General features: G+C 35.0%; 1 protein-coding gene and 1 long non-coding RNA gene across 2 annotated transcripts; one reads left to right on the top strand and one right to left on the bottom strand.

The window, feature by feature from the left end:
* Positions 1-771: 771 nt before the first annotated feature.
* On the bottom strand, positions 772-26,696 carry LOC119082334. Its single transcript, XM_037191843.1, has 5 exons — positions 26,188-26,696; positions 7,385-7,520; positions 1,683-5,983; positions 1,538-1,624; positions 772-1,475 (listed from the first exon to the last, which is right to left on the bottom strand). The coding sequence occupies exons 2-5, from the start codon at positions 7,504-7,506 to the stop codon at positions 847-849; spliced, it is 5,139 nt and encodes a 1,712-aa protein (XP_037047738.1). The 5' UTR covers positions 7,507-7,520; positions 26,188-26,696; the 3' UTR covers positions 772-846.
* LOC119082335 lies at positions 22,857-23,852 on the top strand. The gene is made up of 2 exons (XR_005088624.1): positions 22,857-23,072; positions 23,168-23,852. It is a non-coding gene; the product is annotated as an uncharacterized LOC119082335 (long non-coding RNA).
* Positions 26,697-27,035: the final 339 nt, after the last annotated feature.

Genomic DNA, 27,035 nt, shown 5'->3' on the forward strand with positions numbered 1-27,035 from the left:
TGCTGAAAACTGGGATTTTTCAGAAATTTTCTCGGGTTACCGCTCGCTTCGCTCGTTCGATAACATCACTAGTTACATAATAAACTATTATTATTATTTCTCAAGGCTAATGAGTGACAAAAAGTGTAATTTCCTCGCACACATGAAAACTTCTCGCAATTCACAGTTTCGGTCAAACGCTAATTCGCAAATCGATGATCCAGGGCTGACATCAGAGCTTAGGATATTCTCAATGAAAGTATGTTGATGGTTCGACTGTTTTGGGTGCCCAATGAAGTTGTTGTCAGGAAAAGCAATGAATCTTACAGTTCGAGGGGGAAACAACCATGGCGAATGGACAGGTTCGGGCGAATAAAGATGAATAATGTGCGAATAAAGGAAAAATAATGGGCGAATAGTCGAATGATGGGACAAGATTTTCCATTGTTGTTTCCCCCTCGTTGCAGTTGCACTTTTGTCAAGGTATACGAAACACGTCTAGCAGAATAAAAATCGTGTGTGTTACACAAGACCTTAAAAAATTATTTATTTCTTAAAAAGAGTAAACTACAATTACGTCGACCTAGTACAATATATCATTTAGCTATCATTAAATTCACAATTTTTTCCTTTTATTCTCTCACTCTACTTAAATTTTCATTATTTAAAAAAAATGTTCGTCAATTTGGTATCGTCTTACTTCATTTAATAAAATAGTAATCAACGACAGCAAATTAAGGAAGTCCTATCTTTGTAATCAGTATCATGTGTGTCCTTAACAAAAAGTTGTCTTTTTTGTTGTTTTGTTGTCCTCACTACAATCTAAAATAAATAAAATTATCAAAAGCATTCAGCCTGCAAGCCCCTTTAAGGTAGAAGTCGTGGATTAAATCGTCCCATAAATAGAATCATTCCCGTTGGATTGTGTCTCACAAAATAAAGGAAGGGCTTGTCGAATCGAAGTCTTGGCGCTTCCGGTATTCTAGCCTGTCTGGGTCTTAATGGTAATGGTAATTCTAAATACGTTTGATCATCAAACAATGGATCGTATAACGATCGCTCTTCGTCGGCCGACACACTGGACGCACTAGCATCCACATAATCACCGTCCAACGATTCGCGATAGTTAATGTTTCGCTTCTGTATTGGCGGTGCTGGATATAATTCAACATGATGTTGTTCGCCAATTTTATCCTCAGCACAGGTGCTAAACGTGTTGATCTGTATCATGTCGGATATGTACATGTCCCTTGTTGTCGATCCAGTTAAGCCACGCAGATCGGCTTTATCGAAATTGAATAATTCGTTGAGACCCATTTTTTGCAGACCATACGTTGCATTGATGAACGATCGATGTGAAAACCGGGGAATTTGTACTTCAAGACCTTGACGAGGCATTAGAGTTGTCAACAACCGACGCCATGCATTATTTGTTACAGCATTTGTCATGAAAACTGATTCCAATCGTTCCAAGTTATCACCGGGGGCAGAATGTCCTGCAATTTTAAGCAGTAAATTTAGTTAATTTCCTTAAGTGGAAAGTACACATTTCTCCTACCTTGTTGGCCAGGCATTACAAATATTGTGCTCACAACTTCGGTTCCACCGAAAGCCACAGCAGTCGCATCAATTTCTGGATCATAACCTAGGGGTGAAAGATCCATAAATACATTTTCTGACAATCATTAGCTCAAAAAACGTACCTGCCATGAAACCAGAACCAGATTTGTAAACTGCTGCTGGTATCGGAACAAGTCGACGTTGTCGAATAGCTGGCAAAACTTGGAAGAACATTTCGCCATCTCGTTCGTTCACAGTAGCCTTGGAACAGTCTGTTTGGAATATATTTGCTGACAGTCCAGCAAGAGGTGGATTCAACCAGATGTTATTTGTTTTGATGTACTCCGTAATTTTACTCCAAGTGTGCCGTTTGACCAACAAGTTGGTTCGTCGTCTTATCACATCGTTTATTACGTTGAAATTCACCTCCTCCACATGTCCGCTGTAGAATTGTTGAGCTTTGTCCTTGTAAAATGACAGGATTTTTCCTTTCGATCGATCGCTGAACAATTCTCTCACGAAAGCAGTGTTCGCTATACCAGCGTCCTTGGTATTTTCCACTGAGTCCGTAATATTTCTGAATATGAGATGAGGATTAAAGGTTACCATATCGTCGAGCCGCAACATTTCGTTCATCTCCCCGGATGTACTTCCACGAGCTCCTAAGAATATCATCGCTAACATTGAGGTCAACGCGAAAGGTGATATTACTAAGCTTCGGGCAGAACTGATCCCTTCGCTTGTTAGTGATTTCCAGAATGTGAAAGCCAGCTCGTTGCAAAGTTTTGTGAACTCTAAGATGTCAGCATCGGAACCGACCGTACTTTGTTCTAGCCCAAGTGCTTGCTTCGGAGCTGGATCCAATTTCACGGGCATAGGTCGTCTGTTTGAAGTAGAAACTTTGATTTTCAGTGTGTTGGTCGAAGGGGGCATTTTGAGAGACGGTTTGGCTGTATTAACATAGAATAGTTTCTGTTCTGTGGGATGTGGTCGGAAATGTTGTGATGGTTTGCTAAAGCCACTGGTACGATCATCTATTTTGAGGGTAGCCGGCTTCTTCGACGAAATGAAATTGATAATTGAAGAATGTGTGTTCACATCATTTTCAGACTGGAGAGGTGGCTGTGTCGTTGGCAGAACGGTAGTTTCACCGAGCTTTATAAACGCTTCTTCATCTTTTGGGTATAAGCCAGTTGTGGGCTCGATAGTTGTTAAGTCATCTTGATTCATGTTGGCTTCGTCAGTAACCAAGTTGTTGTTCAGATCATTCAAAGCATTAGACAATTCAGTTGTTTCAAAAGAATTTGTTTCGTCGTTCACTCCTGTTGTAGATTCAACTTTTTCGCTTTGACTTAAATCTTTTCGATTTTCTTCAGTTGAATGCGGAACAGTTTCACTTTCAGTCGCTGTTTCTGATTCCTTGTTTGTAATGACTTCCAAACGTACAAACGTAGTTTCAACGGGTAAGCCTGTCGTTGCTTCAACGGGTGAGCCTGTTGTTGCTTCAACGGATGACACTGTTGTTGCTTCAATGGGTGAGCCTGTTATTGCTTCAACGAAAGAGCCTGTCGTTGCTTCAACAAAAGAGCCTGTAGTTTTTGCAATGTGTGAGTCTGTTGTGTACGACATTTCCATGACTTCCATTCTGTCGGTTTTCGGATTGAGACGTTCCTCTAGCGTTTCCTGAAGTCGTTTTATAATTTCATTTTCGATCTCTTCTTCATAGTGATTGTACATTGTTGTCTGTTCATTTTTGGATTTTGTTGTCGTCACTTCATCGGTTTCGGTTGTACCTTCGTTGAACATTTCACCTATGTCTTCATCTTCCATCTCGTCATGTACGGAGATGTTGAATTTTTGCGCTATCACATCTTCATCGATCATTCCAATTGTATTCAGGATATCCGATACAAAATTTCCCGAAATTGGTTGATTTTCTGTAGGATGATTGCTGGTTTCTGATGGCGAATCAGTGTCGTCGGGCAATGTTGTTTGATCAAATCTTTCGATATGTACCCTTTCCGTTGTATGTACCAAATCGTCCAGAACTTCATCCACCACTGTAGTTCCTTCTTTATGAACTTGTTCTGTTGTTGGCGCACTTAGAGTGGAATATTCATCGTTTAAGGTCGACATTTCGTTATCATTCATTTCTGTGGCCGTTGCAAACTCTGTGGGACTTTTATTTTCGTTCAAAGGAGAATCTGAGTTAACGGTAACTTTAGCTGGTATTTTCAACTTGATCATATTCATTTCCTCATGAACATCAGACTCTACGGATATTTCAGTGCTAGCATCTGAGTCCATTTTGAACAGCTCCGAACTCACTTCGTTTTTCGATGCATCGTTGACTGATTCAGGCTTTTCGCTCAACTTTACAACCGGTTGTTTGCTACTCATTGATATTGACGATGTTTCTTTAATAACTGATGTCTCGTATGACACATCATCTGATTTATCGGATGACGCCGGCGAAGTTTCCTTCTTTAATGACAGGACTTGCATTTCATTAAAATTGGCAGGAACATTGGTAGTTGGTGCTAATTCATCGTGTCGCAGTTGTGGTGACAGTATCAACTGGTTCATGATTGTCCTGATTGGCATATTATCGGCATCATTGCTAAGAACTGAAGCGACTGTTGCCGCCTGGCCAATGAACTCTGACAGAGTTAAATTATCTAAAGCAACGACATTAGCCACTTTCTTTTCATTATTTGTACTTTCAATAGCCAGCGAATCGGCTATCTCGGCTGCGTTTTCATTTATGAAGTTATCGACCTGTTGAACAATTGGATTCTTTTCTTCAAATATGGAACTGGTTTCTGGATACTGCAGTTTAACCTCTTCAAAAATAGGCAATGTTAGATCCTCGTCTTTGCTTGTAGCGTCTTCGTTGTATTCAGTAGTGTCGATGCTGAAATCTGTCGTTGTTGGAATATCATATATAAGTGGTTCCTGTTCATCGACAAACATTTCCTCATTCAGGTAGACATTGGACTGATTAATTCGTTGAATAACGTCGATGCTGGGAATTTTTTCGGTAGCATGACCGTTACTATCCTCTTCCATAAACGATTCAGTAGTTGTTAGGTCATCGAAAATCATTGATGCATCTGATTCATTCATTTCAGTCATCATTTCTACAGACTCGGATGCTACGTTATCTTTAAGACTTTCGACTATTTGATTAAAACTGTTGCTCGAATCGAACAACTCTGTGGAATGTTCAGTTGTGGCCACATGTTCAATGTGTTCAGTTTCCGTATCCGCAGTCGTTTCTTCGGCAACTTGCTGTGTAGTTGGTTCGTCATATTCTTGTTTATATGTCGTCAACTCTGCGTTTTCGTGATATGTTGTCGATTCAGTTGCTGCAACTGTGAATAGGTCCAAATCAGATGCAATAGTCGTCATTACAGGGGCTTCTTCCGTGAATCCTTCTGCAAATGTTTCGGCTATTACTTCGGTTGCTTTTTCTGTGACTGCTTCTGATGAGGACTCTTTTGTTGAGGCCCGAGTGGACTGTTCCGTTGTGGTATCCTCTAACTCTGGTGTACTGGTAGTCACAACCTGAATTTTTTGCGTATGAGGAGTGAGAGGTCTGCGCGTTACAAATCTTGTAGGCTTCGGCGCTTTTGTATTACTTCCAGTGGTAGAAAGTAAGGGCGCTGGAGTAGTTTTACGTCGATATCCGTGTTGAGAACTGTTGTGATGTGTATGGATTTCATCAATTGAGTGCTCATGGTATCCACCAATATTGCTTCTCGGAGTCGACGCTTCAAATACTGTATTTACTGGTTTCTTTTTCGTTACATGAACCATTGGCTCTTCAGCAGTTGTAGGCTTCTCGGCGGTCTTCTTCTCGGATGGATCTTCAATTTTGTTAAAAGATCCAGTGTTGCTCGGTTTCACCTTAACATTGACAGGTTTCGCAGCTGTTTTCTCGGTTGCATCAACAATAACCGAGTCGGGTGTCATGACGATTTGTGGCTTATGCGGACGAATATCATCGCCAGTATTACCAAAAATAGCTGGTAAAATAATACTCCAAGTTGAGGACACGTCTGGGGTATCTAAAACGTTGTGGTCATTGGTTGTATTTTTCTTCGCTTCAACCTCTTCGTTTAAGACTTTCTGAACACTGGTCACGATATCTTCGACATTGTCATCAAAATTCTTATCGTTAGTCGATCCCATATGATGCATCACCGATCCTTCATTCGAGCCACCAGCAACAATACTTTGAATTTCTTTCATTGTCATGAGTCGTTTCACTAAATCGCCGCTATCGTTAAATGTGTAAAATTCATAGCGATCTGGATTCAGGAGATTTATCGGGCTAGCAACTTGTGGTGGTACAAGTGGGCGAGGCACCGGTTTACCAACAGCGTCGGAGAACTTGGGCGGTTCTTCTCCGTTTTGTATGACGGAAACTGATGTGACCACACTGAAAGGAAGCATGTTTTTTCTTTAATGATTGGATTTCTAATAATTAACAAGGGAAAGGCAGCAATTTGTAATTTATATTTAAGAATTATTTAAACGGATGGACCTGAATTGTCAGTGTTGATTATTACTGGTGATTACCACAGCAAAATAATTAAAGTGAGAAAAAAGAACGAAATAAAGTAACCTCTTCCTGGCAATAAAAATTTTATTGCTGAGAAGTTATGATCGATAATTTTAAGTGAGAGAAGATCCGAATCGATACTAAACTTGAATGAGTGGTTGATGTTCTTCAAAATGTACGCACGAAAAGAGAACAGCAATAAACTTTATCGTGAAATAAAATCGTGTAATTTTGAACCGATCATAATGTTGATGAAGTTTTCGTTGACGCTGCTTTCGAATTTAAGTATAACGGGGCCAATGTACCATTTTCCAATACAGTTCTTTAAAAGAAAATTGAATCAAAATTGTTGCAGCACTTGCACAAAGCTCTTCATAAGAATACATTCTATTCTTATTCCACTTATCGCGATTGGCATACGTACAAATTTTTAAATTACAGTTAATGCCGACCGAATTTGTGTCTGTTTACTTCAGCTGCTTTACCAGCTGATTCACTCATGCGATCAAACTACTTAATCATGTTTCTAAGGTTCTACTGCTACCACGGTCGTTCATGTTCGAATCTATCTTTTCTTGTAATGTAAAGTTGTTTCAACAGATGATACAGAATCCTTTAATTCATTGAGAGAGACACAGGTAGTAGATTCTTTTTACTTATGAGTTTCTTCCACTTTTTAATTTGTTGCAATGGAACCAATTCGCCCAGTCTATTTACACCGTTCAACCATTCAAAATCCAAGGAATTAGGAATCTAACATTTAAAATGCAGACAAGGACAAGATGATTTTTAAATTACAATTCTAAAAATTCCAGAAGAAGTCCAGTAAGTCGCGGAGTAGAAATACATATCGGGCAATAAAAAAATGACTGAATTTTTGAGGTTTCTGTCTGTTCGTTGTAATGTTTTTCAAATTATGGATGTACAATGATAGTCTCCCAAGGAAATTAATTGCAACGTAACTCTAAACTAACTCCTAAAGAGAATGAAATTCAAACATTTCTAAGAAACTAATAACGTCCAAACAAACCCTCATATTTTTCAGAATTCTCCTCTGTGCATTATTGCAAGCACATTATGCATGCATACAAGGTCAATAACACTATTCGGACCTGGGTTCAATAAATTTTCGATTCATCTCTTATTTACTCGATTATTTTTTTTTTCTTTCAACTTGACCCATATATCCAAAAACGTAACCATATTAATACACCTGTACCTGTCATTCGTGTACAACTTTAACATATGTATAAGACCCACATGATGCGTGCTACGTACCTTGAACCAATTATTTTTCTTGATGTATCATCATCTTTTTCACTGTCTTGGTTGTTGTCCGGTGTTGAATTCGATGCTGTCGCTGCTGTTAAGATCGCTGCTATGATGATTATAGCTCTCATGATTTATTTGGATTCTGAAACATTTGAAATAAAATATTACAGAAATGCAATTATTGTGAAATCAAGGAATAAATAAACTGTTAGAACGAACTGAATGTAACTCTTTTTTTCTAAATACATTTTATGTGATTTTTAAATGTATTTTTCCTCTTTTTTGTTTTTAATGGAGATAACTTCGCATATAAGCGCTTGTCGTAAAATAATATTGCACTTTAGGCTTCATTGAGATGTTTACTAACCGAGAAGCAATTACAGCCAGACATTACAATAATAATTTATGATAAAAAGAATTAGTGTTATGTTTCAAAGAGCATTTAAAGAGTATTAAATAACTGCTCATTCATATAATTCAATTTTTTTTTATCGGTTTACAATGTTTGTAACACTCATAATCATAACATTTTTAACGTCGGTCGAGACAAAAGTATCTGGATATTGCATTGAGTTTATGAAATTTTCGATTTTAAAAGAAGGTCACACAAGAGATGTATTGTTGCTCAAATCGGTCATTTAAGCGACCGGTTAATTGATGAGTGTAGCCGGCGAACTTTTCTCAGTATATTTAGTCAATTCTGTGGCACGATTCTGTGTTGAGTTTTTTTTGTTCAAACTGAATCTATTAATAAGTCTCAGGAGACAAAAGATTCTTAGTAAATCGGTTGATCATAGTTTCGCTAATTGTGCTTATGAAATACTTACCGTCTGTGCTTATTAAGGATTTAACAAACATGACCTACTCTGTATCATCTCACATACTGATGCTACCATTCAATTTTCCAAATTTTCTTTTTTTTTCTGATTTCTTAATTATTTTTATTACATTTTCGTTCAATGACGATGTAAAAATGTAACTGAACCACATGGAAACTCTTGCTTTATAACTCTCACCATTATTTTCTTTGTTGATACATTGTTGCAAGAAACCTCGTTTTATAACAAATTCGTTTCTTGTTCCTGAATAAATGATTTATTAAATCAAAGATTGGGTCGAATTCACTTCAATTAAAACATTTCTATTCGATTATATCATTTGCTCGAAGTCATTGTTTAATGAACACATTCAGTGTTCAGATAATCCGGAGTAAAAATAACATCCTCAATTTGTCAAAATGAGCAGCCTGTCCTCACAGGACAGTAAAACAATAGTTATTTGCGTATCTGTTTTGGACAACATAACCAAAGTGACAGTTCAAGTGAGAAAAGTTCTATTTGAAGGGAGAAAATAAGGTAAATCACACCGCACGTGAAAATGAAATAGTCATTTGATCACAGAGGGAAACAAGTTGGAAATTTCATTTCGAGTGTGTTGTTTGTGGCCAGAGCGTAACGAGAGGACAAAGTCACCCGAGAAAATGAAATTTCTTACTTTTTTCCCGGTGTCAACGGGTCAACAAAACGTTTTTCTCTTCTGCGTTGTAAAAGATATACTGTTCGATTTTCAGAGTCAAGCAATATCGACACATTTGTTCAACATTGGATTATGTCCATTTCAAAACGTACGTTTAAAGTAAGCTTCAGGTTAATAGACCAATGGTCAAACTGATGATTGACAAGTCAAATATTCAGTTCATATTAGGTTTCATGTGATAATAGGGCACAATTTTTAACAACATGACGACCTTTATTTTTAGTGAATTTATTAACAAATATTTGCTGCTGGAAACTAGGTAGGAAATTTGATACGAAGAATGTATGGATTTTTCCTTCGGTGTTGTATTGCTGGTCGGGTGATTAGAATTGGACACTTGAGACAGATGGTGTGGTCTCAAGTCCTTGTGTTGCTCACTGTCCTCAACCAAAGAATAAAAACAACTTTTGTGTTGGTTGTGTTTATTGTTTGCCTTGCATTCGACTCACCTGAGTCATCTTCATGGCTGAAAATTGGAACAATAAACTGTACACTTCGGTTGTTATAAACTTGCTTACTTTCTAACTTACGCTATCAATAAAAGTTCCGATCACAGTCACCTAATTCTAATGTTTGTTGACTTACAACACAAGGACTTGAGACCACACCATCTGTCTCAAGTGTCCAAAACTAGGTAGGAAGTTGGTGTCTTTGAGAAATCCATTTTCCAAGATTTTCCGACATATGCTAAAATTTGCTTAAACTCTCTTTCGGCAAACTTTAGCGAATTTAAGAAAATTTAAGAAAATTTATGCAAATTGAAGACATTTATTAACCAAAAATTGGCCCTGCTATAAACATGACCCATATTCACATTATACAGAACGACTATAACCGTCAATCATATCGTAACAGAGGCTGCAATATAATAATCGTCCATCACATTTTTACCATCAACCAGACAGTTTTTGTAGCTACTTGAATATTTTTAAATTCATTAAGGAAAAATCCAATTATTACACAAAATCTTACGAAAAACCTTATAACCGATTCAATCCATTCATTACTCTTTCGAGGTATATATACCATAACTAAAGCTGATGCATCATATTTGTTCACAGTATGGAGAGAGAAAAAAAAATTGTTTACACGAACTTGTCTGTACAATAAAAACCATCCAGCAGAGCACCAACACGAAAGAATTTCTTCTGAAGCGTAACCAGCCAGATTACATAAAGATTTTTCGTTGAATTGTAATGATTTAAGTAAAGAATAAATTATACGAAAATAAAACCGTCAATTAAAAGATAAATAACTTGAACTCAAAACATAACTGTAATGTGAGCATCTTATTCCGATTCGACATAATAAAGATGAGAAACAGAAACATAAAGAACTGATAGACGGTAAATTTGTTAAACAAAAAATTAGATAATACACATAATGTTGAATGGGTCGGAAAACATTCCACACAACTTATGATATGCATATTGATGTCCTAATCATACGAAGACCGTTTCCATAAACATCAAGCAAAATTATAAATTAATATTTGACGAATCTGGGCGCAAAGTCTCGCTTTACACTCAGATTAATTTGGAAACTAATTTACCGTATACACCTTACCGCTGGTTATGATCGGACAATCTTATATTATACCTACCGAAGGTATCGTTTTAATGGTTCCCTGCTTGACTTCATTTTGACGCATTAAACTAGGTTTATGTCTCATTAAATTATATCAGTAATTTATAGGTGAAAGAGAGCTGATTATAAAGACATCATCAATTATTTATAGTTACCTCATATCGGATAATGATATGAATCACATTCGTTATGGCATGGCATAATAACTTAGATCAACGTCTCTGTTTTTAAAGTTTATATTTTGAAAGATTATAACTGTTCTTTTGGCCAAACAGTTTTATTCTGAACGACAACACACATTTGTCTGTGGTCTGCTATTTTTGTTGATTCGGTTGATAGTTTTTTTTTTGTTTATGTTAATTACGATCGGTTATTATATTAAAATGAGAAAGCGGTATAGTTCTGATGAATATATACGATTATGTCACATTTTTCTAATTAGAAAGAAAATTTATTGATTTACGATGGTAATTTGCAGGTAGGGCCGATTAAAAAAAAAACAAAAAATGTTTTGCTGAAAAGCTAAAAAAGAATTGTGTCAAAAAAGTTTTTGTGTGCCAGTATACTGTTGGGCCTGATAAATATTCTTAGGAACATCGTTCTGCAATACGCACATCGTGCGAATATCCACTTTATGATACTGGGTCTATTCGAACATTGTGCGAATAGTCGCATTATAATAATTTGACTATTCGAATAGCCAAAGTGTTATAAAGTGTTGTGCGAACAGAACTTACCTAAAAAATATTCGCAAAGTTTTCGCCGATAGTCAAGCTTATATAATCGAAAAAGTCAATAAAAAAAGCTGAGGGAGGTGCGGGAAATTCTTAAAAAAGCTAGGCTTTCGTTTATTTTCCTAGTATATTTGTAAAATTATATTGTAATTGATACCAGTTACTATTTATACGATTAACTATAATGCAGAGTGACATGAATTTTAATAGCTTTCTATTTCATAAAATTTTCTAAAGTTATAGACTGAAATTGTTTAAACAAACGCTACAAAGAGCATGTCACCATACTGCTATGGACTTTAAGATGTTTTCGTCCTATCAACCATAATTATTGATTAATTACAACACGTTTGTTTTTAGTTTGACGGATTTTAACGTGACCTTACGATAGTGCCCACAGGAAATTCATGAAATTGAGATCCTAGATTAAATGTTGCTTAATTTTGTGTATTTTCTACCAACTTTAATGATTTTCCAGATTTTTTACTTTTGTTGTTTGACGATCTCCTTAGGTTTTAATATTGTATTTCGCGCGACGTTGTCAATGGAATGATGATTCAATAAAATATACGGTTTGATTGGACTTGGACTAGGCCTTTCCAAATACCCCCTATTTGTAGAGATTCGACTACTTTTCGATGAAATTTTAGGGAAATTGGGTAAAATTTAGTGGTTTTTTTCTACATTATTTACAACTTCTTTCAATTTCATTCTATGTCTACATCTCGTAGTGATCTTTCAAATCCCTATTTAATGAAATTGGACCACTTTTAGATAACAAGATAACAAGATGTCTGGTGCATGGCTCAACGCAATTCCGAGTCCTAACATAGGAACATTTTTGAACAACGATGTGGTACGCACTTGCATCTGTTTACGTCTCGGTGCAAGAATTTGTCGCCCGTTTGAGTGTATTTGTGGAATCGAAGTGGATGCACTAGGTCGACACGACCTTCACTGTAAAAAGAACTCGGGTAAATTTTTCCGTCACGCCGAGCTGAATCGAATAATACACCAAATTTTGGCATCTATATATGTCAGTTCCTTGTTAGAACCGCCCGGGCTATTTCGAGACAACGGCAATAAACGTCCGGATGGCATCACCTACACGGCTTGGGGAAAAGGTCGTGCATTGGTATGGGACGCTACGTGCGTCGACTCATTGGCCACATCAAACATGACCGGTAGAACGAAACAACCAGGAATGGCATCCGAGAAGGCAGTGGCGCGAAAACATGCTAAGTATTCAAAGATAAAACAAAGTTATCATTTCGTCGCCTTCGCTGTCGAATCATTCGGACCGTGGTCAAAGGAAGCCGTTGATCTAATCAACAAAATCGGTTCGAGCTTGATCCGAATCACAGGAGAACCGAAATCGAAACGTTATTTAATCGAAAGAATTTCACTTGCGATTCAACACGGTAATGCTATGTGCGTCATAAACAGCATTCCTAAGAGCCCACCAATGGAGGAACTTTACGTTCTCTAGTGCTTTTGTAGTCTTTTTTTTTAATCAGTTTTTAGTTTTTCATTTGAATTTTTCTCTTACTGCCTTCTCTTAATTTTTGTAAACTGTTCTTTGTAGAATGAATTGAATAAAATCTTTTTTAAATATCTAAAAAAAAACTTTTAGATGAAACGTGAGGAAATTTATATCAATTTTAGCGTTTTTAGCGCTTTATGATATTTCTTCTCCTTAAATCTAATTTATTCAAATTCTATTCTATTTCCTAGATCTCGACAAGACCTTTCCAACGAACCCTCTTTTGTTAAGGTCAGACAACATTTATGTAGATGAAGTTTAAGGAAATTGTAGATGAATTTTACCAATTTTTGTAGCGGTTACTGTAGCGCTGTAGCGCATCAAAACCGGTCAAATTTTATCCTTTTTCCTAGAACTCGTCGAGACCTTTCTAGTGAGCTATCGCATGTCAAAATCAATTAAAATTTTAATACTTTTTGAAAGAAGTGATAACGTCGATTTTAGGAAATATCATAGGGAACTTCATAGGAAATTTCCTATGAAATTGTCCTTCCCAACTTCCTACACCTAACTTTGTTTCCTCATATCTCCGGATCGAGTGGTCCAAACTTGATCAAATTTTATCCTTTTTCCTAGTACTCGATTAGAACTAGGAAATATGATAAAATTTGACATTGGTAGGTTTCGTGATGGTTTCGTAAATTTCCTCCAAACTTTCCATTTTCCAGACAAATTCTTATGAAAATAGAAAGCTTTAAAAATTCATTACACTCTGCATTATAGTTAATCATTTACACGATCAATAACAATAATTTTTCGAAAATACTAGAAAAATAAACGAAAGGATAGCTTTTTTAATAATTTGCCGCACCTCCCTGATGAATATAGTCCAAATCAACAACTCAAGTTGATGTCCAAACTAAACACTATTCTTAGATTAGTTTTGTCTTTCTAATACTCAACACAATTTTTCTTAGACATTTTGATTTTTTCTAAATTATCTTCTTATTTTAGAGAATTTTATTTCTGAAAATTCCGAAAAATTCCGAAAAAAAATCTAAATTCTAAAAAAAAATCGGGAATTGTTTCAGGATTTTTCGGAATTAATTTCTTTTGACTCCTTCAGCATGTGAAACACTTTCAATAAATCGGGATAAACAGGAAAAGTCTCGCTTTTGAGTGATTTTTGACCTTGTTAACCGCTGGCCTTTAAAACTTTTTATCCCTAGTTGTGTAATAGATATTTATGCCATCGAGTGTACTCACTTCTATGATTGAAAGTGCTGTTCTAAGCTGACATATAAACGGTTTCGTCCTCTTCTATGTTACGCTACTACATTTACTCAACTCAATTTTGTTTACTTATCCCATTAGACGTTCAATCCCTTTTCCGTTAACACTGCATTAAATTGCTCCGGTAAACATAATTCCATCATAGCCGATGAGTATACCAATTCATCTATAATTTCAACGCTGTGTTAATAAATTCTTCAATCTCACGTTTCTCATCATCTTCATTGTTATGGTTTTTATTTCCCCGAGAAGAAAATGGTAAATAAAAAAAATCAATCACTGAACATAATAATGTAGAAGAGACATGCTAGTAATGTTGGATGAAGTAAAAAAAGAGTAAAATTCCGTGACTATTAACTTTTTTACGCGCTACAGCATTGAACCACATGTAACTAATGTGTCCTTGACTGTTTATTTTTTTCACAATTATTTTGTGATTTTTTAATTTATATATCTTGTTACAACAGAGAAAAGTCACCTGTTGTTATAATTATAATATGCGATAAGTCCAATGAACCTAAGTTATATAGATTATTTTGAACTCATTTAAAAAAAAAGTGCTTTGTGTAGAAAGAAATTTAATATTTTCACAAGAATATGTTAAATGGACACGATGATTCAACATCCTTCTACTAATGAACTTGTTAATAACAAATAGATGAACTCTGCAAAGCCAATAATGAATGATTATTTAGCATATTTGCAATAGCAATAGCAATAGCAATAGCACTTCTCTAGAAATAAAATAGTCGTAGCGTAGGTCTTCTGCATGAGGTACACCCGAACGTATGGGATTGATAGAATAATTGAGTTGAGTTGTTGAATGCTATGTATTGATTTTTATGCATTTCGCTTATTGCTTTTCTTTAGCGAGTTTTTATTTATCGAACAGAACAACTTCTGAAAACATCGTGTGGATTCATAAAGGTAACGGGCCTTCCCATAAAAACGCATTACAAGGTGTGTGGTAAGTAATTATCACACAGCAGCATGATGCGATGAACGCATCATCAGTGATATTTAATGAAAAATACAGTTTTTCTGTAGATTGTTCTTCAAATGTTTACTTAGAACACAAAAACCAAAGCTAAATATCACCAATTTACAGCAAAGAAATCAGAGAAAAAGCAAAACGAAATGTAAATAAAATTTGTATGCCCGGGTTGTACATCTTAAGCTGCAACAATTTAATTGTAAAATTTATTTTGATTCGGAATCCAATTGTCTTAGACACGCTTTGGCCAAGGACAGTAATTTTCTTGGGAATTGAAGTTAAATAACACGATGTTGTTTGTATGTATAGAGACATATTGATTGGTAAGACATTTACACCAGTAAATATTAATTGTTCCACTTGACACGACATTTCTACTGAGCCATCAGCATTTAAGAGTTTAAGATATTAGATGGTTGAGTAAATAATGAAATGAACATTAAACATTTCACGCAAAACGATTTGTTCTTGTTGCCTTTTTCATTTATAGAAATTTTAAAAGGAGGTCGGTCGACTGTGGATTTAAAGTAATTAATGAGATCTGATAAATTCAGTTAAACTACAAGATCATCACGGCATTATCTGCTCCTAAACGTTTTTCGAAGGCAGTAAAAGTAAGATTAGACCCAACTAGACTTGGACCACCCACTTTATTACTATTTTCGTTGAGAAACTATTCTAACACATTCTTCGAAGGAAAGCTTATAAAATGTCTTCTGAAATTCACACCACACACGAGAAAAGTATTGATTCAAATTCGATGTTCGAAGCTGAGAGGAAAACTACTTCGAACAACGCTGTACCATGACATTCTGACTTTGCATGAAGCTGAGAGTCAAACTGAGTTAATTACTTTGACTTTTCGTGTATTTGTACAGTGACTTTTTTGGGTACTGTACCATGACTTTCCGGAGCAGTTTCCCCTCGGCATAAACAAAATAATCTGTCCGACGATAATAGTTATTTATGTAACAAGAATCGTATGAAGGTATATCCGAGGCGAAGCCGAGGTTGGCAAGACGTAGTGTGCGATAATATACGATTCGTGTTGCATATAACGTTTTATGCAATGAAGAAAATCGAATAGATATCGAAGATATTCATTGTGCGACGTCAGTAACACGTGGCTTTTTTCGGACTAGTGCGATAAAATACGTTCATATAACATTGCACAGAGGCTGCGTAAGTTGCAAATATCATCACTGAATTGCATAAAGTAATTTTTATAATCTTAGTCATTTACTAAGAGCTGTTCGCAAAGTAAATCTCGCAAATAAAGACAAATTCTTTTTCTATCTGCAATGACCGGTTATATAAATGAGTTAAATGTGAATGCATCGGTATAATTTGCAAAATTTAATTCTCCATCAAATTCCCACACCGATGACACAAAGATTCCATTACATAATAAGTGGTTGTTCGATGGTGGGTGTGTTGTTTTGTCTTTATTATATTTGTGAATGAAATTCGGACCGTCTTTAACAGCCAAATTTTGTTTAATGTCTTTTTTAATGTTTCAAGAATATTACTTTGACATTGTACTTCTCAAAAAAATGTGTCCTGTCATGCATCAACGGAAGAAAATTCTATAACTATATAGCTACCATCAAGATTGAACAGGAAATACTATTCAAGAAATCATCTATTATCAACAGTAACGACAAAAAATAACGATAACCTTTACCTATCGACGTCTTATTATGTCAATAAGAAGAACATGAACTAAAAGATTTTGCATCAAACAGACGAAAACACTTTAAACATATTTCACTGTAGCAGAGTTGATAAAAAGGTGAGGATGGCCAAATCTTGTAGACTATTGCTAACTCAAGTGTGTGAAACAGCTACTCAAAGCTGTAACAGTATGGTTGTTCCAAAACAATAGGTTGAAAGGAAATATTTCACGTTAGGAGGAGACATTTGAGAATTTGAGGATTAACTGGGCTTTAATAAATAAAATCATATCACGAGTTAGCGATGCGATGTCATTATGAGATGTTTAGAATACCTTCGAAGATCTTCATTATCTATAACCTTCATGTCCCTGAAAGACGATATTAGTTGTGTTAAGAGTGAATAAAAATCTGAATCAAATTGAAAGTGCTATTAAACTAGAAATCAATTATACAAAGTTTCACATTGAGTCTTCTTTCTGCTGTTGGGTTATATTAGACAAATTGAATTGCGTTGATTATTTCCTGATTACTGGCAGAGAAGAGAGAAAAAAAATTCTGTTTACACAAACAACGTCTCAAATCATTATTTACAAATAACTTTATAACAAGTTTTACTTTTACACATGTGAAGACGATCTCGTAATGCCCCGGTATTGAAAAATAAAATAGTTATGATGGTTTTGAGCGAGGAAAATTAACTGCCTTTTTGTACCATTATAAAAGTGTTGTAAATCGTCCCAACAAAGTGAAGTTAAATTGCTGGTTATTTGTACGTATTTTTCTCTTTAATGAAAATAAGAAAAAAACTATATCTCAATCGACCATTAAATAATACAACCACCGATGTCCATGAGTTTATACTATAAAGGTCGATTACCTTTAAAGCGCCGACAAACTTGAAGTTTGAAATCTTCGTTTTGTTGCTATTTAAGTATCATTCTTGTTGCAACATATTTTCTACACAATCTGACGATGGATTGGCAACGCGAATCGATTTCAACTAAACGGTTGTATACTAAACTGTTCTTAGTATAACAATTTGTGTTGTTGAAACGTTTCAAGTCATTTGCCAATAAATTTATGCTCTTTAATTGATAGTAATTACGAGCAAGTTCTATCTATCAATTATTATTATATACAGATCGATTATGCATTCATATAATTTAATAAGCGGTCAATATGCATAATATTAGGTAATTTTAATGTATTTACATGCATTGCATTAAGCAACGTATTTTCCAATAAAACATAGAAAATGTTTATCCATAAACATAGACATAGTAAAATTTCATAAAACAAATCATAAAAACCGATTCGAATTGTAAGTAAACGATTGGGCAAATAATTTTTCGCTATTTGAGAGAGTGTCATGTCGACAATGTGAGAAGCTGAGTACGGAATGGTAGGAATAGAAACTTAGTTGAAATAAGCCTATTCCCAATTAAGTGAGTTAGCGTCAATTTCGATACAACAATTATTGGCAGAAACATCAAAGCTCTGAGAAGGTACGACCATTTTTCTGTCAAATGCAGATTCTTCTCAGGTCCTATAAGAGAAGGTAACAAAAAGTTTTGCATTCCGCTACCCATGTAGTAATTACATCAAGAAAATGGTCCTTCCGTCATGTCTACATGATTTGAACTGACTAAGTGTTTCACATTTGTCGCTAATTAGAGTCCACTGAAAACATTTTTGGTCTGGTGATACGGCCGAATAAAAAAAATGAAAATAGCAAATTACTTTCACCAAACGTTCCTATTTCTGGCAATTGACATTCCCCCAAAACTAAAAGAAAAAAGTGTTCCATGCGCTGAATATGCAAACAATATCCGAAAAACGGCCCACACGTACGTGCTACAATTACGTGTCCATTCATTCTTTTTGCGTTTTCTACAAACCAATTTTTCAAGTGCATAATGGAATGACACTTTCTTGAGACCTTATACTTGAAGTACATATTAAGTGTATTTTCACGTCATTTAATTCGTTTTTTTTTTACTTCGTCTTCGTCCGCTGTATACCATTAAGCATACAAATTAAAAAATCATAAACTGGCTACCAAAAACGAATTCAAATCAACATTTCTTGACATGCGTGTACCTTGTAGTACATAATAACCGATACAAATTCTCTGCAACACAAAAATTCTGGTAAAGAAGAGACAGCGAAAAACGTGTTGACCAGGCAAGTTGACCTAGTTTCGGTTTTTGAACTTGTCTCGTTTTGAACCACGGTATGTGCGGTTATGTTATATGCGATTTACTCCGATGATCATTTTTCACATATTTTTATTAATATTTACTTTTTGCCTTTTATGTTATTTATATATTCACATGTTATAATAGGTATATGCCTCGGTGTTATGCATACGTATATTCAAATGTCTTTTTTTATGAATAATTTAACGTTTGTGGATTTTTAGCCCCGTACGAAGTACTGGGGGCTTATAAGATTAATATGCCGTTTGTAACACGTCGAATTGGAAGCAGACAGTAAGGGCAAAGCATTTGGTTATGTTCATAGATGACGAATCCGCAATAAAAAAAATGTCCGTCCGTCCGTCCGTCCGTCCGTCCATCCGTCCGTCCGTCCGTCCGTCCGTCCGTCCGTGACCCCTCTAGCTGGAGCAAATCACAACCTTTTTTCAAAATTCTTTTTTTCCCCGATTGGTATCGACAAAAGTAAGGTCAAGTTCGAAAATGGGCATGGTAGGGTCGGCCCTTCCAGAGCTAGGGCCCTATAGGTGTTTTTCAGTCTTTCGATGATATCTACCGAAATACGCACGCAATAGCTGCTTGTAATATATCAAATGAAAGGTATTGACGAGTAGAACAAAGTTGCTGAACATTGTTTTTGGGTAGGATGCAACCCGGGCTTGTTGCGAGGGCTCAAAGGTCGTTACTCGGCCCTAAGTGTTTTTTGCACATAAATCGAGTAAATCTCATCCGATTTTGCTAGATTTAGTTTTTTATGGAAGGTAATTGAATACCGAAAATAACGTGGAGAAAAAAGTTTCAGATTTGGGCCCTTAGACTAAGGCCGCTACTCGGCCCTAAGTGTTTTTTGCACATAAATCGAGTAAATCTCATCCGATTTTGCTAGATTTAGTTTTTTATGGAAGGTAATTGAATACCGAAAAGAACGTGGCGAAAAAAGTTTCAAATTTGGGCCCTTAGACTAAGGCCGCTACTCGGCCCTAAGTGTTTTTTGCACATAAATCGAGTAAATCTCATCCGATTTTGCTAGATTTAGTTTTTTATGGAAGGTAATTGAATACCGAAAATAACGTGGAGAAAAAAGTTTCAAATTTGGGCCCTTAGACTAAGGCCGCTACTCGGCCCTAAGTGTTTTTTGCACATAAATCGAGTAAATCTCATCCGATTTTGCTAGATTTAGTTTTTTATGGAAGGTAATTGAATACCGAAAAGAACGTGGCGAGAAAAGTTTCAAATTTGGGCCCTTGGACTAAGGCCGCTACTCGGCCCTAAGTGTTTTTTGAACATAAATCGAGTAAATCTCATCCGATTTTGCTATATTTAGCTTTTTGTGGAAGGTAATTGAATACTGAAAAGAACGTGGCGAAAAACGTTTCAAATTTGCTCTCTTGGACTAAGGCCGCTACTCGGCCCTAAGTGTTTTTTGCACATAAATCGAGTAAATCTCATCCGATTTTTCTAGTTTTTGTTTCATTTGAGAGATAATTGAATGCCGAATAGAATGATGGCGAAAAAAGTTTCAAATTTGGTCCCTTGGACTAAGGCCGCTACTCGGCCCTAAGTGTTTTTTGCACATAAATCGAGTAAATCTCATCCGATTTTGCTAGTTTTTGTTTCATTTGAGAGATAATGGAATGCCGAATAGAATTATAGCAAAAAAAGTTTTAAATTTGGGTCCTTGGACTAAGGCCGCTACTCGGCCCTAAGTGTTTTTTGCACATAAATTGAGAAAATCTCAACCGATTTTGCTAGTTTTTGTTTCATTTGAGAGATAATTGAATGCCGAATAGAATGGTGGAAAAAAAGTTTTAAATTTGGGCCCTTGGTCTAAGGCCGCTACTCGGCCCTAAGTGTTTTTTGCACATAAATCGAGTAAATATCATCCGAGTTTGCTAATTTTTGTTTTATTTGAGAGGTAATTGAATACCCAATGGAAAGTTGGCAAAAAATTTTGGGTTTCTAAAATAATGTCGTAAATTGTTGGTTTTATTTGAGAGGTACTTCGTACGGGCTTTCGTAATTGCGCTGTGCGCAATTTTAAAAATGAACACTTTCAGTAAATTTGAGCATGCCCAACTTGACTTGCATTTTGGTAACAGACGCATTAGAGGGTTGTAGACGTATTAGGGGTCCAGGCGTATTACGGCTACGTTCGTATTATGGTTACGGACGAAATAGGATTACAGGTCGTACGGGGCTAAGTCGCAGCAAACGCTCCGACTGTTCTGATGCCTTGTTTTTTATAAGTTAAAGAAATTATTTCTAAGTTCATTGTCGTTTCGGCATTAAGATGCGGCGATTTGTAACAGCTAAGCGATTATATGTGTCATTTTAACGTTTATATCATTTACAGAAATTGCTTTTCGGTAAAGTTCAAGTTTGTACCAGTTGTCATTGAAGATCGTTATTCTGAAACTGGATAAATACCAGAGAACAACAAAAACGAAAAATCGTCCCATTTAAATGGCATATTGTTTCAGTGTATATAACTATAGCAATATAATGCAATATATTGTAAATAAACTGCAACAATTATATTGATAATAATTGCACTTTCTTTTTGCCGTAAAATGGATGAAAATTCGAAACTCAAAAAAAAAAGTTTTTTCCTAATCCATAAATTTGTCAATTTAATTGTTTCAATTCTGAGATAACCGCTTTTTAATTGCATGTGCAAGAAGCAGGTACAGGTCCATACAATGTATATATGAATATATAACACTCCATCCACTGATGGATAAAAATTCTTTGCGAATTTTAATTTTATCTTCGAAAATTAGTCCAAAGAAATTTGTTGTATTATGATTACGAAAACCGTTACACTTTTACTTAATGCTTTTGTTTAAATGTGTAACTTATTTTTCGATTGCTTACACACACTGACTTTTATCGTCTCAAAAATTAGATTACAGCCAAGAGACAATCAAACAACCATTCTAAACTCATCATCGTATTATGGTGGTTTACAATCTCAAATTGAAATCGCTCTGTACCGGAGCGCCTTCGGAACAATAGAATATATTTTTAACTTTCTCTTGGCGAGAAGTTTAATTTGAAAATTATAAGTATAGTTCTCGCGTAGAATTGTTTATTAAATTAATAAACATAAATAAGATCGACCCATATTTCCGCTTTTATTTTACTGGATAATTACATTTTGTTGTTCAGGTTATTATGCGGTTTGCGTTTTCCAAACACCAATGAATTACAATCACAATAAAATTAACATCATGACACGGATTTAGATTCAAACGATGCTAAAAAATACATTTGAATTTAATCAGCGAATCATAAGACAATTACAGTCATAAGCGGGTTAAACGGAACAGTTGAATGAATGAAAATAATTCTGGAAAACCCTGCTGACGCATAAATCTTCTCTATCTAAAATCGTAGTTCATTAGCATGTTGAGTGGCAGCCGAATATTTGCAGTGTTTGACTGACTATCGTAATAATTATCGAGTCTATTACTTATAGTCCAAAATACAGTCAGAGGCAGTGAAATTTTAGCATGAATATGCTTTAGCTGTTTTTCACTACCGCGCACGTGCGTGTTTAACAAAATTCTTGTGGAATCAGTTAAAACCACCAGCAACTCCTAAATTAGAAAACATGTCGAATTTTACTTTTCTCTCCCTGTATGTCCGGTCTAAAGTGCCACAGAAGTTATTTTCAAAAAAATCTTCAAAATTTTCTGGAAAGCTACTCTGGTTTGACCAAAATTACATAATTCTTCGGAATACCCAGCAGGCAACATTTGCATCAGATGCTTTGCAAATAAATTTGAATTTGCGCACGACTTTTAAATTAAAAATAATTTTTCCGTTAATCTCATATGAAATCCAAGTTTTTAAATAATATGCGCAGCACTAATAGAAACAGAATTAAAATTTTACGATTTCCTATTCATGAGATGGTCTCAAAACAATTTCATATGAATTGTTGCGCATCGGTCCTGACAGTCAGTGTGTGGCCTTGTCATTATAGCTCTGCTATTGTTTTCTAATTACATTTTTTTCTCTCTAAATGTCACAAGCAAAACTGACCGTCACTGCGTCGCTTCGTGTAATATATTTTTTGTAAAAATATTTAAATGTAACCCACAATCCAACTGGCTGAGAATCGTAAATCGTAAGCCATTATCAAATAATATTTTGTATAATATTCACTGAAGGTAAGAAGTCAATTTAAAGGAATCTTTTTCGGCATCACACATGCCAAATGTGCTTTCTACTTGAATACAAACGTTTTATATTCACTTTGTTACAGTAATATCTCAATAAAGACTATGACTGACAGTCCAACCAACGATTTTGAGTTTGATATTTCCGAATCGATGTTGAATCCATTCAGAGGAACGTTACAATTCACCGTACGAAAGAAAATGGAAATTAAAAATTTCGAGTTCAGCACACATGAAATGGGATGTCGGAGAATTGGTGGACAAGATGTCATATACGGATTGAAGTTAAAACTCAACGGAAATGTTCTATTCACGTACCAAAACATAAAGGTCGATGTTGACGTTAGTGATATACTGATATTAACGCCGGGAAATACCTACCAATTGGAATCGTGGGTTGGTGGTCATACCGGTTACACACGGGGTCAAACTCTGAGATCTTGCCAATATCATTATGCCCAAATCTACCGATCCAATAGGAAAGGCCGTGCACCGTTCACATTCATTTTTCCTGACGATGAAGACAACCATGCAGAACCGTCGAATAAAACGTGCCTTTACATCATTCAATATAAAATAGTTGATTAAGGATTAGACCACCTGACCAGACCAGCCATTTACTTCAAATTTACTATATTTTGTTATAATGTGCATGTTTGTTCTAGAAATTACCTTCTCCTTTTAAATTAATGACAACGATAGAAGAATGATAGAAGAAAAATTGTAATTCGATTTACAATAAACTTTGAATTTACATTTGAGAAGCAATGGCTTCATTAATGGAAAATTGAGCAGCGAAAGTTTCATTTTAACTAGAGAGTTTGATCGATGCACGTCACAGCTTCAGAACATATTATGATTAGAGGTCGTAAAGAACGCAGATGATTTTTAAATAGTTGGAAACGTGTTAGTATTTCAACTTTTTGTGGAAAAAAATACGAGCATGAACTTGGTCATAAAAATCGGAGTGAAAAGGCGATTTCCTTATCTCCGCAGTTCATCACATTTGGATAAAAAATGTCCAATTTATATAAGTCTTGAAATAGCCGAAAAAATTCATGAAATTTGGTTTCGATTGAATTACACTTCTGATCGAGGATCTGATGATCAAGTTTGTCCTAAGTCAATTATACACTGAACAGATTTTGAGAAACTTATGTTTCTAGTTCGCTTCTTTAATAGTTCGCTCTATCTATATCGAAAATCTATATTTTCTGATACCCCACATAGATATTAAGGATCAATCCCTGAATAAGATCACTCTTTGTCAATTCTAAATGTCACAATTCTAGAGTAATTATAGACTCTAGAATTGATGAAGTACGCCCAATTCTTAGTGTGTCAGCGACAAAATATAATTTAATCATTCGCATGAACTTTCTATTGATGCAGAATGTGATTCTGAGTAAAAAAATTGTTCCACGGCATGCCTCGAAAATGGTTCGTTTTTTTTATAAATGACTTGGACTGCACAGGTTGCAGATTCTCAAGGAGTTGTGTAAAATCAAGAGTTCATTTTTCAGTGATGCTGTAGATCAATTTTTTACTCAGAATAAACATATTTATAGATTAAAATCAAATAGTCACAAAAAAAGCATCACATGGAATTTAAGTCTCTATGGGCTTTGTGAAAAAAACTACAAAAATACAAAAGACGTTGGTGAGAAGTTCTCCCTGAGAACGATCAATTACAGTTAGCTTTTTCTAATTTACTAATTTAGTACTTGGGATTCTGAGCCTATAATAGATGTTCTAAGATTCCTTTTTAGGGTCCGTCTTTCTTTTGATATCTCTTCATTTCCTCTATGCGAGTAAAATCGTCAAAATCAATTCGTCTTCGGTGTGATGATATATTTACTTGTTACTATATTCTGCGGAACAACAAAAGATGAAATTGACTTATTGTGTGGTGGCCTCACAATTTACCTTGAAAAATCAAATTTCACATAAGAAGCAACATTTTTCCATCATTTGTACCATATATTTCAACTTGTTATACATTCAACGCCTTGTCACAAACTATTTCACAATGCTAATTGCAATAAATTGAATTAATTCCATTTTAATTTGATAGAAGCAATTTTTGTGAATCGAAAAAATAAAATTTATTTTTATATTTTAGGACCTATATGTCGTAGGTACGCATGACTCTCGAAATGGTTATTAAGATGCGAAAAAGTGAAATAAACTGAAAGTGTTTGTTGGAACGCTGTTGCAATCAAAATAATTTACGAAAAGAAAAAAAAACAACTAAACATTAGTATTGCAACAGGAGAGTCAATTTAAATCTAATTAATCAATCTTTTTGCTATATAATGTGTGCCATCGAGTCAAAATAAATAAATCTCAACAACAAACTCAAATAAAATTTAATTTGATTTCAATGCGCTGTGTATGGAATTCCGATGTCGTCGTATTACATTTCGAACGTTTAACGATTTCAATATTCACGATTCGAAGCTTTCAAATATTCTCGTAAGTTGTGGTCACAGATATGATTTCCTGTTTGCTACTGCATTCAAATGTTGGTTAAATGCTTTGGAATTAAGCACGCCAAAAATTTAATGTTGCGTTTATTAGCATTTAACAGATCAAATCAATCAATGACATCCACTTTTTTCACATGAGTCTACATTAACATTATTATGTTGACGGCGTTAGGCACCGCATAAAATTATTATTTAATGTGCTGACTCAACGGAGAACGAAAACAATAAATAAAAAGTTATTGTAGGAAATGGTAACAGTTCGAAACAAGTTTGCAGAATCACAGACACACCGCATATTTAATGTGTACATGACAGCCCACTCAACGGGCATCTGGATATTATTAAACGAGAATTGGACTCGAAAATAACCTGATCTACATTCCTAAATAAGAAATGCACATTAGCGGTTTACAATTCAACGCTGTTCAACGCGTAATTCTAATTTCATCAGACACATGTAAAGAGGTTCTATTATACGATAAAAAGTGGTCATGTTTGCAGAAAGCATTGATGTCACTAGCTTTTTTTTGTAATTTGTAAATATGAAAAAAAAAAAAAACAAAAACGAGACATTACCGCAAAACTTGTCTAGTTGAAAATCATGTAATTCTACTCACTTCTTTGCTGCTGCAACCGTAAGATCCAATTCGTACAAAATTAATGTGTGTGTTATAAAATCTTTCGTAATTAAAACAATTCACTTGCGCTCATGCAATCATGTTTGATTTTCTTGTTCACCGTATATTGAAAATAAAATCCACATTAAATAACTCTACTTCTCACAGTGGAGAGAATTTTCTTCACAAATTTTCCTAGCGAAAAAAAATTAATCGCAAAACTGCTACAAAGTTGCAATTAATTGATTAATGTTATGGACAATTGACTTGGTAAAAATAATTTTTCTTTTAAATTTTCAAACACATTTAAACTGTATACAATTCCACTTAAAGTCTTGTTCCCAAGAACTCAACTAATCCTTCTGATGGCTGAACGCAAACTGTTCGTTCTTGAATAATTCTTATACACTACCTCGATGGTATTGAAATGTAAAAATATTATGAAGAAAACAATTTTATTTTTCTACTGTGCAGAGTAGAGTGGAGTACCGTAAAGACAAGTCGCTGTTACGTGTGAGTATAATCTCTTCTGCAATAATTACAGCTATATATAACCACAAATAAAATATAACTATGCGGTGATCATGACGATTTTATATTTTATATTGAGTGATCATAGCTTTCTGCGGATCTTACTCTCTGCTTTAAAAAAAATAATTTTCCCCACTTCTCCCACTTAATTTACTGATTTTTTTTTTCATTTGGGAACTTCGCATTTATATATTCAAATCCTACTTTTGAGTGAAGAATATAATAGAAGTCGTGCGAAGAAAAAGGCTTTCAGGACATTCTAGTGTTGTTGAAAATATGCTTTGCTGCTTTTCACTACAATTTATACAAATGGATGT

The sequence above is a fragment of the Bradysia coprophila genome, unplaced genomic scaffold (genome assembly GCF_014529535.1).
Source record: "Bradysia coprophila strain Holo2 unplaced genomic scaffold, BU_Bcop_v1 contig_415, whole genome shotgun sequence".
Classification (NCBI taxonomy): Eukaryota; Metazoa; Arthropoda; class Insecta; order Diptera; family Sciaridae; genus Bradysia; species Bradysia coprophila.

What these genes read in the sequence shown, in the direction of transcription:
- LOC119082334 (XM_037191843.1), bottom strand. Translation starts at nt 7,506, where the DNA reads ATGAGAGCTATAATCATCATAGCAGCGATCTTAACAGCAGCGACAGCA. An exon ending in TGGTTCTGGTTTCATGGCAG is followed by an intron (nt 1,625 to 1,682) that starts GTACGTTTTTTG and finishes TTTCACCCCTAG; the next exon opens with GTTATGATCCAGAAATTGAT. An exon ending in TGTAATGCCTGGCCAACAAG is followed by an intron (nt 1,476 to 1,537) that starts GTAGGAGAAATG and finishes TTAAAATTGCAG; the next exon opens with GACATTCTGCCCCCGGTGAT.